Source organism: Elephas maximus, chromosome 6, assembly GCF_024166365.1.
Source record: "Elephas maximus indicus isolate mEleMax1 chromosome 6, mEleMax1 primary haplotype, whole genome shotgun sequence".
In the NCBI taxonomy this organism is placed as follows: Eukaryota; Metazoa; Chordata; class Mammalia; order Proboscidea; family Elephantidae; genus Elephas; species Elephas maximus.
The window spans coordinates 80,537,944-80,554,055 of record NC_064824.1 but is presented as its reverse complement, the minus strand read 5'-3'; the positions used below and the strand labels follow the sequence as shown (position 1 = coordinate 80,554,055).

Sequence of the window (16,112 nt, the reverse complement as noted above, 5' to 3'; positions counted from 1 at the left end):
GGAGGGTTGTTGCTGAGAGAGGTTGAAGAAATTCTATATTTTCTCTCCCAAGCTATGACATAGTGGAATATTTCTATTTGTATTTACTTTGCCTATTTCTTTGGTGACCATCTCTAGATTTTATAGAACAATTCTGATTTCAAACTCTCTTCCTGTAACTCTCATAATCAGAGGCATGGCTTGGGGAGAATGCACCAGAAAATATTTTTAATAACATTTTTAAAGATCACATACTGACATGATATTATGATGAATATGATAAAAAGATGTTAAAGGAAGCAGAGGGAAAGGAAGCTGTGAGGCTCTTTGACAGGGCCTTTACCTGGGTTACCCCACAAAGCAAAAGCAAAGACCCTCCGTTTTGTTCCCTGACTTCGGAAGCTGACCATGCTGTGGGCTAGGTTGTGGGCTTAGGTAAGGCTGATGTACAGCATGAAGGAACACAACCGGTAGCGAAGGAGAAAACAGAGCCTGAAGGCTTCTTTCAAATGACCAGACAATGGAACAGGAGCAGGGGAAGTATCCCCCCTCCTTCTTTGGTGAGTACATCCCTTTGAATGCAAAGGAAAAAAACCCAATGTTTGATAAACCTCGTGATAATAAAACTTTTCCCAGAGCAGCCACTTTTATGAGATGGAAATCTAATTAGTTCTCATGGTGTTAAAGCCAAACACAAATAGAATTCTTTAATGTATGTGCTCAACTAATCTACTTTCGGTAAGATCAAATCATTCACGTTTCAGTTTCCTCTGAGAATACATTGAGATGAAATTATGTGCACGGAATATAAGAATGCTGAAGATATGACTCATAACTTGCTGCTGTAAAGACAATAAAACTTGGTTAATGAGTAGAAAGGTGTTTCAAAAAATGTTTATATGCTTTTAATTTCAAAAAACAGCCCCATCATGAAGAATCTTGGTGCTGAAGAGCTGCTGAACCATTTGGGATTAAAAAAAAAAAAAAAAGAGAGAAGAGCAGAAAAATCTATGAGCTGGATTGTTAACTGTATGCCAAATAACACACTGAGGTGACTAATTTGATAAGGACTTTAGAAAATTGCAAAGAGGAAAGCATTGTCGCTCTGTCATCAGAGGGTTGTAATACCAAAGCAGAGCCTCAGGATGCTGAACTTGTTCATGGTTGGTTGTTTTTGTCTCCAGTTATGTTCTCAAAAGGAGACTGTGAGAATAAAATTATATGCTTGGATTACAGCTTTTAGTTTTATATAAAAAAAAAAAAAAAGCTGTGCCAATTAAGAAATGAAAGACAAGAGTTTTTAAGGCTTTGTTTCTAGGCTGCGCGTTGTCTGAACTTCTCCAACTCAGGTCTGTACTAATGAGCATTCCTTTCCCCAGGGAGATAAAGAAGCGGAACTAGGGCTTCCATTTTCCCCTCTCTGTGATCGAAAGTCAACGATGGTGGCCCAGTCACAAATAGGTAACACTGAAGATTGGTGGTTGTGGACAGTGGGTGTGTGCTTTTCAGTTTTCAAATGCATACGCTATGTCATTCAAAGGGGTGACTTCCGTGAAAACCTCACTTCACTTCATGTTTATAATTTTGATCTCTAGACCAATCTTACAGGGTGCTAAATGATAAGAATTATTGAAACATATACCTGGTGGCGTAGTAGTTAAGTGCTACAGCTGCTAACCAAAGGATCTGCAGTTTGAGTCCACCAGGCGCTCCTCGGAAACTCTGTGGGGGCAGTTCTACTCTGTCCTACAGGGTCGCTATGAGTCAGAAGCGACTCGACAGCAAAGGTTTTTTTTTAATTCTTACAAAATAAATCCAATAAAGTAACCATAGTTAATGTTATTCTTTTTGTGCAAGAGACAGGATTTTTTTTGTCATTTTGTTGCTGATTATTGTTTTCTGTAGTGTATTCCTTCGGAAAGAGGACAATTCAATGAAAATATTAATATATCTGTTCTAAGTTTGCACAGTATGCTTCATGTACTACTTCATATTCTTTTAGAAAAAATATTTTATGATCTGAACAGACATGCCAACAAAAGAAAATTTATAAAATGATATTGCTCCCAACCGTTATTAATTCCTGTCACCCATGCTTGTGTTTGGAACTTTAAGCCCAGTCTGTTAGTAAAACATATTTTTGCTATGCTGCATAGTTCAAATATTTGTAATAGTTGTACCCTAAGCCAGCATGTTCATTACTGAATTATATGATCCATAAACATAAAGAATCATCACACTATCTGTGTAGCTGTGATCCAGCACCACTGCTACAAGGCAGCCAGCTATCGGCTCTCAGAAGCCTTCTTGCTCTGACCTTTCCCCCTGCTCACCCAAGTTCCAACAGCTGAGAACCTATCACAGGTGCCTTTCATTGTTAAGCAGGTGTGAAGATGTCAGGCTAAGGACCTCATCTGGCAGGCTGACAGGGGTCTAAGTTTCTGAGGCTTGTTGCTGTAATATAAATTGCTGCCGTATTAGTAGAGATGCCCAGTTTGACAGTCTGCATGCTCCAGGCATTTAAACCATAGATGGGACTTGAAATAGTACCCTGGGTGGCCAATTAACATTGTTTTGACTTGGAGCCATTGATTAAAATCAAAGCCAGTAAGTTTTTTTTTTTTTTTTAATTAAAAATGTATGTTAATATATGCACAGCTCTGGTGGTGCAGTGGTTAAGAGCTACAGCTACTAATCAAAAGATCTGCAGTTCGAATCCACTAGCCGCTCCTTGGAAACCCTGTGGGGCAGTTCTACTCTGTCCTATAGGGTCGCTATGAGTCGGAATCAACTTGATGGGCTGCGGGCTTTTTTTTTTTTTTTTCCTTGATATATGCTATGATTAATCCAGTTACCAGGGATGTGAATTACTTTTGTCTGAGCGTCTGATAGATGGAAAACTCATCTATTGTGCATTTTCCAGCACACAATCACTTAAAAAGCCTCCCTCCATTTATTTTCTCACATTTAGACATTAGCCCAGTGCTCCCATAGGTTTTTAAGGCCACAAGCACTTGATCGTAAGCACTACACCTGTGCTTGGCCCTGGGGGCGCTAGAGTGCTCGCAGAGCTTAGGGTTAGGTTGTTTTCTCCTCCCTCGCCTAAACACTGGCTGGTAAGTGCTTCCTGGAGGCAATTCCCCATTTTCTCTGTGTGTCGTTTTTCTTCCTGGAGGCAATTCCCGATTTTCTCTGTGTGTCGTTTTCTATCTTGGTGTGTACTTTAAATGTAAAAGTCTTCTTATTAAAACCTGATGTCTCAAAGTGGTGGGCTTAATGCTGTCTCCAGGAGATATTACTGTTCTCTTTGCTGCTCTGACAGAAACACACCTACACGCTGCAAACTAACACTTTATGTCCAGAGAATAATAAACAGCAATTTGGAATATTAACCCACTGGCAGAAGGCTCTGATTAGTCCAGTAAGAGAGAGAAAAAAGGTGGTTGCCTTCCTGCGGTCCAAGAAAAACTTCAATTACTTAGTTTCTTTGGTACTTAGACTGTTTCTTGTTGGTGGATAATAAAATTCAGCAAGCAAGTGAAGACCTAGAAAGGTCTCCTCATTGAGACAGGAAAAACGTGTTCACTCTCATTAGATCTGAATTTGTTGTCAATAATAATATAAGGATGAATGTTAAACGGCAGAGCCAATATACTTGAGTTAAGAGGTTTAAGTTGTATCCCTTTCACTGCTTGAAGATTGTTTCGTAACAGTTAAGCTATCATTTCTAAAGATTGTGCTATTTCATGTACATAGTCAATCCAAGGGGTAAGTTGATACTTGCTTTCCCAGAACCATCAGAGTCTCTTCACTGTTACTGATATTAGAATTCGGGAAATTCTAACACTTGAATTTATCTTTTCTGGCTTTTGTAGGTTTCATTGACTTCATAGTAGAGCCAACATTTTCTCTTCTGACAGACTCAACAGAGAAAATTGTTATTCCTCTTATAGAGGAAGCCTCAAAAGCTGAAAATTCTTCCTTTAGGGCAATCAGGTTTGATATTTTTGTCATTATTTTACCTTTGAGATGTTTTAAAACCTTTTACTTATGATTATTTTTATGTTTTCTTAATTCTTGGTAAGAAATTCTTTGAGCATTATTAAATAGTATTGCCATCTAGTGGCCAAATATCATATTGCATCTGCCTCTGAAAAGAATTATCTACTGCAAAAGATGTCCGAGTACTAAGAAGTTTAACAAAGTAGCGTTCAATACTCAGGAGAATAAAATTAATTAAACTTTCATTGGGGAATTATGTATTGTGTCCTGGATATAGTAACATATCAGAAAGTTACTTGTAAAAAAAAGTTCAATCTCAACCCACTTGTATATCAAGTAAGATGCCTGTGCCAAAGTTAGCCCTTTAGCTTGGAGGACTACAACAGATCTTCATCTTAGGTGAATAAATGAATAAACATGTAACAGTAAAGCCCATTGTACACAGAACCTACTTACAAAGTTTCAAAATAGATTTTTTTCATTGATAAATTTGGAAATGGGTATCATTTAAAATTTGCAGTTGCAAAATAATTATGCCGAATTTTTGCCCCTTTGGTGGTCCAACTTCTCATAATGGCACCACAAGAGGCTCCCTAAATGCCTTAATGAGGAAGTGGAGAGAATGTTCTCCCTGGGAGAGACCAGGTTTTAGTCTGGAGATGAAATGGTGGAGGAAAGGGCAGGCGCCATTACCCCACTGGGGGCTCTGGAACGATGACATACACCAGTGGACTCCCCACTAAGTCAGCTCACCTCGAGGTTCCACTGCTCTAAGATCCTACTGCCAACATGACTCAGCCACCCTGTAAGACAGATGCTGCATTTTGGGCACTTCCACGTGGGGAAGGAATGAGGGGGTGAGCAAGCACTGCCATGTGCTCAGAACTGGGCCTGAGCGCCTGACATCCAAGGCTTTCCCAGCCCTTATTGTCAAGTTTTTCCAGTTCTGCTCCCTTATTCCTTATCTCGGCCTCAGTGGTTTTTTTTTTTTTTTTTTTTTTTTAATGTTAGTGCAAGCTCCGTTGGGGGGTTAAAAGTGACAGATGCTTTGAAACAATCAAATGTGAAAAGCAGCATAAGTGACGGGTCCTATTTCCCAGACTACTCCCTTGCAGCAGTGGACCTGAAGAGCTTCAAAAACAACCTGGTGGACATCATTCAGCAGAACAAAGAGAGATGGAAAGAGTTAGCTGCACAAGGTATGGTTGTTTATGAACCCTTACTGCCTGGCCTCTCTGTCCCAACTCCTTCTCATCTTATGCTTTGGGCCCTCCCCTCTGATTCCTTTTTTATAAAACATGCATGCCGTTGGTGATATTTAGAAGTTTGGTTGTCTTTTGATTATCATGAGAAAGTTGGCTTACCTTTTAAAAAGAAATGCTGTTTCATTTATGCCATATTGGCTGCAGATGTGTGTGTCAGTGGGTGGTGGCGAAGTGGGTATGAAAGTTGGGACAATAAAATGGTGACAAACTTTATTTGGTAGTTGCTCCTGGGCTTTCGTAGAGGTGCTTTTGAGCCTGTGTTTTAGCCTTTGCACGTGCCTGTTGTGTTGCACTGAGAATGTAACACTTAAGTGTTAAAAGATTCCGGTGTGTGATTTTTTTTTTTTAATTTCTTTTATTTTACTGTTACTTCTTTGTCTAAGAGTTTCACTCAGAAGTTGGAGAAGTCACTTGTAACGGGTCACTAAAGAAATCAGATAGGAAGCTAGCTATGGTTATTTCTGACATATTTGCTGGTTCCCATTAATCAGTCCATTCGTTTAGGAGGTATGCAGTGAGTATCAGAACATTCATTATCTGCAGTGCAGGAAGTGAGCTTCCCCCAAATTCCAGATCTGGCCCCTGCCTCTTCTCATATTCCTTCCTGAAGTGTACTACAATTCCCGCACCGTGGCCTTCTAGCAGCTTCTTAAAATACCCCTGGGTCTTTGCAATTTTTATTGCTTCAGCCAGGAATTCTCTTTCTTGGGGTTTCAGCAAAGCTGATTCCTTCTTGGCTGGTAGGTCTCAGCTTTTTGTTTTTAATTTGAGCACTTAATAACTCATTTAATTTCATTCTCACATGGACCTTAGACAGTATATACTATTATTTCCCATTTTACAGATAAGGAAATTGAGGCAGAGACACTTATATGATTTGCCCAGACTGAGGGAAATGGCCAGCAAAAAGGCTGGGAGCTGGAGCTTGCCTGACCTGCACGCAAGAAATAACAAGGAGACCAGTGAGGCTGGGGGAAACTGGGCGAGTGGGGTGAATGTAGGCAATGTGGTAAATGGGTGATGTGGTGCCATATTGTTGATTTTTGCCAACAAGTGATAGGAAGCTAAAATAGGGTTTGAGAATAAAGATGAAATTTTCTGAACTGAGGTGTTAAAAGGATTACTCTGGCTACAGAAAGAAAAATATTTTTATGTTTTGGAGGCAGAAATGGAAACAGGGAGGCCAGAAATAAGGCTATTTTTCATTACCCACGAGGAAGGTGTTGGGAACTTAGACCAGGTGGTAGTGGTGAAAGAGAGAAGTGTATAAATGCTGGATGAATAAAGATGGTGCCTTGAACTGGTATGTGTGAGTGGGGCAGGGGTGAGCAGTGGATATCACAAAAAGAGATTGGATTCTGGATATATGCTGAAAGTAGAGTTGATTTGTTTGTTTACAGATTGAATCTAGGGTATAAAATCAAAAGGGAAGTCAAGAATGACTCCAGAGTTTTTGGTTTTCTTACATACTGATTGTGTATATATAAATTTATTTAATCATCATACAGAACAATTTGTCATTCCCTAGCAAAGAGATGCACATGCCATCCTTCCCAACAATTCCACTTCTCTATTGTATCGATGGCACTGTTTTTTTAATTTTATTTTAATGCTGGAGCCCTGGTGGCGCAGTGGTTAAGAGCTCAGCTGCTAACCAAGACGTCAGCAGTTTGAATTTACCAGCCACTCCTTGGAAACCCTATGGGGCAGTTCTACTCTGTTCTATAGCATCATTATGAGTGGACAGCAACAGGTTTGGGTTTGTTTTTTAGTATTTTAATGCTAGAGAGATTTTTTTTTTAGTTGTGCATCAAGAGACAATGGACAGTAAATCTTGCAAAAGCTGGAACCTGTGTAACATGGAAACCTGTTGGAGAAGGAAAATTCAAATACTGTCCACTATTAGAGAGCAATAGACAACTGGTAAGACTGCATCCTGTCAAAGGTAGAAAACTTGCGAGACCTGGAAAAACAAGGCAGTCCGATGGAGTTCTGGCTCTCACAGGTTTCACTGTATAAGGCTTTCATAGCAGTAGCACACATACCAGCAAAAACAACTGCAAGCAACAGTAAAATGCATTCATAAACTGGTATATTCATATCATGGAACACCACACAACTATTAAAATGAATGAACTCTAATGAGGAACATCAACAGGAATGAATGACACAATGTGGAGCAAAATATGAAAACTGCTAAAATTTGGGGAGATACCATTCATAGGAAATTTATAAGCCTCAAAAAAAAAAAAATGAAACAATAGGTTTTGAAATACTCCTGTGGTAAAACTAAACAATGATATTCAGGATGGTTCTGGGGGAAGAATGGGGGATTTATTCAAGTATTAGTGTATTTTATTTGTTAGATTGGGTGGTAGACACACAGATATTACTTTTATGATTATGGTTATATGTAACATGTAGTTGTTGTCAGGTGCCATCAGGTTGGTTCCAACTCCTAACGACCCTACGTACAACAGAATGGAACTCCGCCTGGTCCTGTGCCGTCCTCACAGTCGTTGCTGTGTCTGAGCCCGTCATCTGAGGGGCTCACCTTCCGGCTCTGTATCAGACAATGTTCGCTGCTATTCACAAGGTTTCACTGGCCAGTTTTTCAGAAGTAGACCACCAGGACCTCCTTCCTAGTCTGTCTTAGTCTGGAAGCTCCGCTGAAACCTGTCCACCATCTGGTTACCATGCTGGTATTTGAAACCTGGTGGCATAGCTTCTGGTATTATAGAAACACATAAGCTACTGTGGTATGACAAAATAACAGATGACAGGTGGATATATAACATATATGCTTTATATATAAACGTAGAGTCAGTTCATATGAATGGAATATTTCATAATAAAAATGGAAGGAAATATAATCTACAAAAATAAATCTACTATGTCACCAACTTTAAAGTCAGCGTGTATCAGATATTGCCATTGTAATACTTAATTGCTGTATCTCTAATCTTAAAATACACTGAAAATTAAACTGTCTTTATAATAATTACATTGAGATTAACATAAGTAGGGCGTATGATATTTACAGCTTTGGAATGTTAATGAAACATTGAGGCTCTGAACAGAATTGTAGATGTTTGGTCACAATCATATTAGCCTATTAACTGTATTTCACAGATATCTCAAAAGCATCCCACTAATCCTAGAACAGTGAAGGGTTGTGGACTACTAGGCTTCAGCCTATGAAACTCCTGTGTCATCAATTACACAAGACATTTTCCTGGAGAGTAAACACATTCAATGAGCCTTCTTTTAAGGAGCTGGGAACATCTGTGTAAGAATGTTGTGTGTAAACACATTTCTTTTTGACATGGGACCTTTCAAAAAAAATTTAAAAATACTTCTCTCCATCCCAAAGTGTTTACTTTTTTGGTTTAAATGTTATCCATTTAGAGTTAGGGCAATGCCCTTATTATTTTCTCAGAGTTCCTCAGCATCTTAAGTCTTCGCCCAGTCTCCACTCTTTTCTTCACTATTTCAGAGCAGACATGAGATTTTAAGTGTATGTGTGGCTATCCTTCTAGCGAGGCAGGCAAAGGGGAATAAAGTGAGGAGTCATCCTCCTCTTCTATTTTCTATTTATAAAATCTCAGGCAATTCACATAACCTTTCTTAGCCTCAACAAATGTGATTATTAGGATAATAATCCCTGCCCTAATGGGGATTTGCTGATCAAGACAGCAGACATTCTCATGTATCTTTGACCAGTTACCATTTATGTTCCAGAGTCTTAAAGGCTAATATCTTAGAGCCAGTATGGAGGTTTGAGAGCAAGTTACTTAAGAAAGTGATAGAGAAAGAGAACACACATCACCTATACTAGAGGTCAGTAGGGTGATGCTCTCTATTAAGAACAATAACAACAAAAGAAATCATGCATAAGAAAGAAATGTGTAATTTCTACAGTGCCATGTACATTTATGTGATTTTTATTAGTGGCCTGCTATTCTGTCCCAAGAGTGCCATTTGCATCTATAGCTGAGCTAGAGGAATGGATTAGGTTCATATCTGGAACTGTGAAAGAAGCATTTTTGTTTAGCCCCTGAATGGCAGGTACAAATGTCAGTTCTCCTTCAAGGCAAAACTATTACTTTTGGAAACTACCTGAGAGTTTGGCTTATCCTTGGACATAAGGATTCCAAATTGAACTAGTTCTACCAAACCCACCATGATGGGACTAGAAACTGTGAATCAAGCCCAGGCTTACTTTCTTTCCCATCTTCTTAAGGAAAACACGTAGAAGAGAAAAACTAGTGATGTTCTAGAAGTCCCACATTCTGCACGTCAGTCTGAAATGGATTTCAAAATGTTTCTTATCGTGCTGGGTAATTTTCTAATTTATTTGATATTGAATCAAGCCCCCAAATATTAGGCTCAGAAAAGACTGGAAAGAAAAAGAGGCAGGGTGGGAATGAAGACACAACTGGATTTGCATTGTGCACGAGTCCAGCTGTTTAGAATCAGAGGAAACCTAGAGTGATTTTAGAGCAAGCTTGCTATTTTAGAATATGGTATTCATGGATAGGGAGATTGCTATTTTAGAATAAGATTGTGATGGTTAAGGTTGTGTGTCAACTTGGCTAGGCCATGGTTCTCAGTGGTTTGGCAGTTATCATGTAGTTGGCAGCTACATGACGATGTAATTACCTCCAAAATGAGATCTGATATAATGTAATCATCTCCATGATGAAATGTGTTATAAGCAGTAAGTCACTTGAAAGCAAGTTTCCTTGGGGGTGTGGCCTACATTCAGTATAGATGGATTTTCTGGCAAAGCTTGTGGGCTTTTGCTTGCTCTGGATCCTTCAGCTGGCTCCTGTTCTTCTCCTCCAGTTCTTGGGACTTGAGCTAGTAGTTTAGCTGCCAGTCTTGGGATTCATTGACCTCCGCAGCCTGTGAGCCAGAGGCTAGCTCTCTGACTTGCTGATGTTGGGTTCCTCAGCCCCTGCAGCTTTGTGAGTCAGGAGAAGGCTCTAGCCTGACCCACAGACTTGAGACTTTCCAGCCCCTACAACCATGTGAGCCATTTCCTTGATATAAGTCTTTCTACATATATGTTTATACACTTCACTGGTTTTGCTTCTCTAGCGAACCCAGCCTAAGACATATGGTACCGAAAGTGGTTCTAGAGAAACAAAATTATAAGGGTGAGTTTTCTAAATTGGTTCTCAAGTCTGGTTAGTCTTAAAGATGTTAGTGACTCTACTTTCAGTAGTAAAGAGGGCACTGTTAATCTGTAGTGTGAAGTGACCATAAAATATGCACAACATCACCACCAATACATCAGGCATTGGTGAGAGGCAAGGCTCTGGGGTGATTGTGCGTTTCATACTTTGTACAGTTTTGTAATAATGAGAAGTATGAGGAAGCTCGTTGGTTGGTCCTACTTTTACTGGGCAAAGTAGTGAAAGAAAGAGGTGAGCTCAGGGCTTCTGAGTCACAGCTCAAACACTGCATCACCAACCTCAAAGTTTCCACTTGTGTCTTGAAAGAAAACCTTATTTCTTGTAGTAACAAAGATGATATTGCCAAAAACCAAATCTCGAGTCTTATTGTAAGAGTGGCTGAATTACAACACCAACTCAACTACCAACCTCAAGCGGTGTCTGAGGTTAAAGTAAGGGCATTGCTTGGGAAGAAATGGGATCCTGAAACTTCAGATGGGGACATACGGACAGATAATCAGGAAGCTGGGGACACTGAGCTCCTAAATTCCATTTAGTCACTCCTGCCAAAAGAACCAGCCCCCTCACTCCCATCTGAAGAGATTACTCCATCTTTGTCTGCTAAGCTCCCTCTCCAGTAAAACTATAGCCCCTCCACCCCCATCTGATGAGGTTAGCCCAGTTGTATCTGAAAAGCCTTTGAGTCATCCTCTGGGTAGGCGTCTGAGTCATTGCCTGGGACATCACCTGAGGCAGATTCCTTACAAGATGTTGCTGAATGTTCTCAGAACACATTCCCACTACCCATTTTAGCTTCTAGAACTATACCTAGACTTAAGTCCCAAAAAGTGAAGTGTGACCCAGAAGGAGGTACACTACACTCCAAAAGAACTGCTTGAATTTTCTAATACATACAGTCAGAAACCTGGGGAATATGTGTGGGAATGGCAATTAAGAGTGTGGGATAATGGTGCAAGGAACATAAAGATGGACCAGTCTGAGTTTGTAGATATGGGCCCTCTCAGCTCAAGAGGTTAGGAAAGGATCTAATAGTTTATTTGGTTGGTTCACCGAAGCGTGGATTACATGGTGGCCCGCACTAAATCAAGTTGAAGTGCCAAACCTGCCTAGCTATGCTGTAGAAGAAGGTATCCAAAGACTTAGGGAAGTTGGCATGTTAGAGTGGATTTAGCAGGTTAGACCCACAGATCCACACACGGAGTGCCCAGAGGACACACCTATTACTGCAATGGTGAGGAACAAATTGGTGAAAGGAGCCCCACAGTCCTTGAAGACTGCTGTGATTGCTATTTTATGTAAGTCAGATTTGACAGTGGGAGCTGCCCTAACTGAATTAAGACACCTAACAACAATGGGGCTGATTGGACCCCGTGGTAGTAGGGGCCAAGTGATGGCACTCAATTGACAAAGACAAGGTGGGCGTGGTTACCATGATGAACAGCGGAGTCAAAGCATTAATCATAATAATCTGACTCATACGGAGTTATGGCATTGACTACTTAGTCATGGTGTCCCTAGGAGTGAAATAGATCAGGAATCTACTAAATATTTATTTCTGCAAGTGGAATAATTCTAGGTTAAGTGAATGGCAGTCTAACTCGTATTGCCAGAATAGAGAGTCATGGCCCCTCAATCAAATCCCAGGCTTGAGCCAGTTTACAAACCCACAACCCCTTGAGTAAAGTGGGGGCTGGGTCCTCTTGAGGAAGGATGCAATTACACTGTCAAAAATTTATACTGTTAATTTTTCTCCCAGCTTTCCCCAAAGGGATCACAGCCTTTTACGAGAGTGACTGTTCATTGGGGAAAAGGAAATAATCAGACTTTTCAGGGATTACTGGATACTGGTTCTGAATTGACGCTAATCCCAGGAGACCCAAAACATCACTGTGGCCCACCAGTCAGAGTGTGGGGTGTACGGAGATCAGGTTATTAATGGAGTCTTAGCTTAGGTTCAGTTCACGGTAGGTCCAGTGGGTCTCCAAACTCACCCTGTAGTGATTTCCCCAGTTTCAGAATGCTTAACTGGAATAGATATACTCTGTAGCTGGAAGAACCCCCACATTAGATCTCTGACAAGTAGAGTCAGGGCTATTATGGTAGGAAAAAATCAAGTAGAAGCCATTTGAACTGCCTCTACCTAGGAAAATAGTAAACCAAAAGCAATACCACATTCCTGGAGGGATTGCAGAGATTACTGCCACCGTCAAGGGCTTGATGGATGCAAGGGTGGTGATTCCCACCACATTCCCTTCAACTTGCCTATTTGACCTCGGCAAAAAACAGATCTTGGAGAATGATAGTGGATTACTGAAAACTTAACCAGGTGGTGACTCTAACTACAGCTACTGTTCCAGATGTGGTTTCATTGCTTGAGTAAATTGATACATCTCCTGGTACCCGGCATACAGCTATTGATCTGGCTAACACCTTTTTCTCCATACCTGTTTTGAAGAACTGCCAGAAACAGTCTGTCTTCAGCTAGCAAGGCCAGCAATACATCTTCACTGTCTTACCTCAGAGGTATAGCAACTCTCCAGCTGTATGTCATAATTTAGTCTGCAGAGACTTGGATTGCTTTTCCCTTCCACAAGATGTCACACTGTTCCACTACATTGATGACATTCTGCTGATTGGACCTCTTAAGGAAGAAGTGTCAATGACTCTGGGCTTGTTGGTAGAATATTTATATGCTAAAAAAAAAAAAAAAAAAAAAAATTATATGCTAGAGGATGGGAAATTAATCTGACAAAAATTCAGGTGCCTTCCACCTCAGTGAAATTTCTAGGGGTACAGTGGTATGGGGTATGCCGAGATATTCCTTGTAAAGTGAAGGATAAGTTATTGCATCTGTCCCCTCCCACAACTAAAAATGAGGCACAATGCCTGGTGGGCCTCTTTGGATTTTGGAGGCAACCTATCCTTCATTTGGATGTGCTACTCTGGCCTATTTATCAAGTGACTTGAAAAGCTGCTAGTTTTGAGTGGAACCAGAAAAAGACAAAGCTCTGCAACAGGTTCAAATTGCTGTGCAAGCTGCTGTGCCACTTAGGCCATATAACCTGGCTGATCAAATGTTGCTCAAAGTGTCAGTGACAGAGAGGCTGTTTGGAATCTTTGGCAGGCTGCTTTGTGAATCACAGTGCAGGCCCTTAGGATTTGGGAGCAAAGCACTGCCATCCTCTGCAGATAACTACTCTCCTTTTGAGAAACAGCTTTTGGCTTGTTACTGGGCCTTAGTAGAGACTGAATGCTTAACCATGGGCCACCAAGTCACCATGCTGATAAAGTTTAACAACCAGCTCAAAAAAATACACATATGTGCTTTTAGATTATATTTTACTGATGATATAAAGAATGTATAGCACATAATTTATAAATAGTAAAATATACTATCATTTTTTATTACTGTACTTTAGATGAAGGTTTACAAAACAAGCTAGCTTCTCATTAAACAATTAGTGCATATTGTTTTGTGACATTGGTTACCAACCCCAGGACATGTAAACACGTCTCGACCTTGGGTTCCCTATTACCAGTTTTCCTGTCCCCTCCTGCCTTCTAGTTCTTGTCCCTGGGCTGGTGTGACCCTTTTGTCTCATAGGCCTGTATAATCTTTGGCTGAAAGGTGAACCTCAGGAGTGACTTTATTACTGAGCTAAAAGGGTGCCCAGGGGTCATACTCTCAGGGTTTCTCCATTCTCTGTCAGGCCAGTAAGTCTTTTTTTTGGGTGAGTTAGAAGTTTTTTCTATATTTTTCTCCAGCTCTTCTGGGACCATCTATTGTGATCCCTGTCAGAGCAGTCAGTGGTGGTAGCCAGGCACCATCTGGTTGTACTGGACTCAGTCTGGTGAAGGCTGTGGTTGTTGTGGTCCGTTAGTCCTTTGGACTAATCTTTCCCTTGTGTGTCTGGTTCTCTTCATTCTCCCTTGCTCCCAGTGGGGTAAGACCAGTGGAGTATCTTAGATGGCCACTTACAAGCTTTTAAGACCCCAGGCGCTACTCACCAAAGTAGAATGTGGAACATTTTCTTTTACAGTAATCTTTACTGTAAATTCTATACAGCTAATTGATTTACACAGAATGCTTTCATTGATTTTTGCCAATTCTTATGTCCATAGTCAACTCTGGTTGCAACTGACAAATGAGTATTGTTCAGACATGAATATTGGTTGTTAAGGAGTAAGATGAAAACAAACAAACAAACAAAAAAAATCAAAGGCATGTAAAAACTTCACTAGTTCATCAATGATGCAAATGACTTCTTGGTCATTTGAGTGGATAATAGTTTTTGAATACTGGAAGAAATTTCTTCAAATTTGTGTGCCATTCACAGTGTAACAGCTATAGATACAACATACTTTTAAATTTAACCTCTATTTTTAACATTGTCTTCATCAGTTGCTTAAATCTAGACAATAATAAAGTAATAAAGCCGACTCATGATATATTTTTCTTTTTAAAAAATTTTTATTTTGTTGTTGAGAATATACACAACAAAACGTACACCAATTCAACAGTTTATACATGTTCAATTCAGTGACATTGATTATATGTTTCAAGTTGTGCAATCATTCTCACTTTCCTTTTCTGTTCCTCCCCAATTAACATAAACTCTTTGCCCCCCTAAGGTTACTATCTGATCTTTTGAGTTATTGTCAATTTGATCCTACACAGATACTTCCTAAAGGAGCATAATGCTCAAGGCAGACATTTTTTACTAGCTAAACTATTGTTTGGCTTTAAGAAGACTTCAGGGAATATTTTTGGTTCAAGGTTTACATATTAGAGCAATAGTTTCAGGGATGCATCCAGCTTCCATGGCTCCAGAAAGTCTGGAGTTCATGAGAATTTTAAATTCTCTTCTTCATTTTCCCCCTTGATTAGGATTCTTCTATCATGTGTAATGATTTCCATGGTGTAAATGTTCCACCATGGCCATTTGCAAGCTGCCAATATAATGTCTCTGAACAAAGGGTTGGGAAAAGATACACACATTATATAATATTTCATCACACAGTTACAGCGGACATAATAAACCTTAAGAACATAAGTAGTAATGAAATGTATCAAAATAATTAGAAAATAGATGAGTTTTAAATATTATCTTTGTTTTATTTAATTGTAAGTTCATATAATTTTATTTTTTAATAACAGCTAAGTTTAAATTCACAATCATCTTTCAAAGTTCCAGAGATGTAACTCTCAGCTCTCAGGAGTTGGTATGAGCTGAACGAAGCATTCTGCTGCCCACAAGGCCCTGTATGACCCACATCTACCCTCCAACCTTTATCTCATTGCTTCTCAGCTCTCATTTCTCTTTCCCTCTTTTGCTTGCTCCACTCCGGCCACACTAACCTACATGTTTTTTTGTTTGTTTGTTTTCTCTTTGTCAACACATTGGGTATATTCCTGCCTTTAGAGCTTTGTACCAGCCTCTCTCTGTCAGAAACGCTCTTCCCCCATGATTTCCTTCTTCTCTGCTTTCAGATCTAGCTTTGTTTGTCATCTTATGGTTGAGAACTCCCTTGGCAGCCCAAATTAACATTTCAAATTGCACCTACCCTCTTCCTTTGCCCTCCTGATCTCCCCTAACCCACTTTATTTTCCCATATATAGTCTATAAATATTGACTTTTAATAGGCTTTGATGCTTAATTTTATT

At 39.9% G+C, this 16,112-nt stretch overlaps 1 protein-coding gene across 5 annotated transcripts in view; it reads left to right on the top strand.

Annotated features, from left to right (window-relative positions):
• Positions 1 to 16,112, top strand: part of PDE1A (phosphodiesterase 1A) — a 300,656-nt gene that overhangs the window by 252,204 nt on the left and 32,340 nt on the right. For 4 of the 5 annotated variants that reach the window (XR_007517882.1, XM_049887595.1, XM_049887593.1 and 1 more), the window contains exons 11-13: positions 1,359 to 1,440; positions 3,855 to 3,975; positions 4,993 to 5,180. Coding sequence is in view for 4 of the 5 variants with exons in the window: in XM_049887595.1 (XP_049743552.1) it covers positions 1,359 to 1,440; positions 3,855 to 3,975; positions 4,993 to 5,180 (391 nt within the window). In the remaining variant the exon portion in view is untranslated. Of the gene's footprint in view, positions 1 to 1,358; positions 1,441 to 3,854; positions 3,976 to 4,992; positions 14,871 to 16,112 lie in introns of those variants that run through there. The other variant, XM_049887592.1, reaches the window with a different exon arrangement.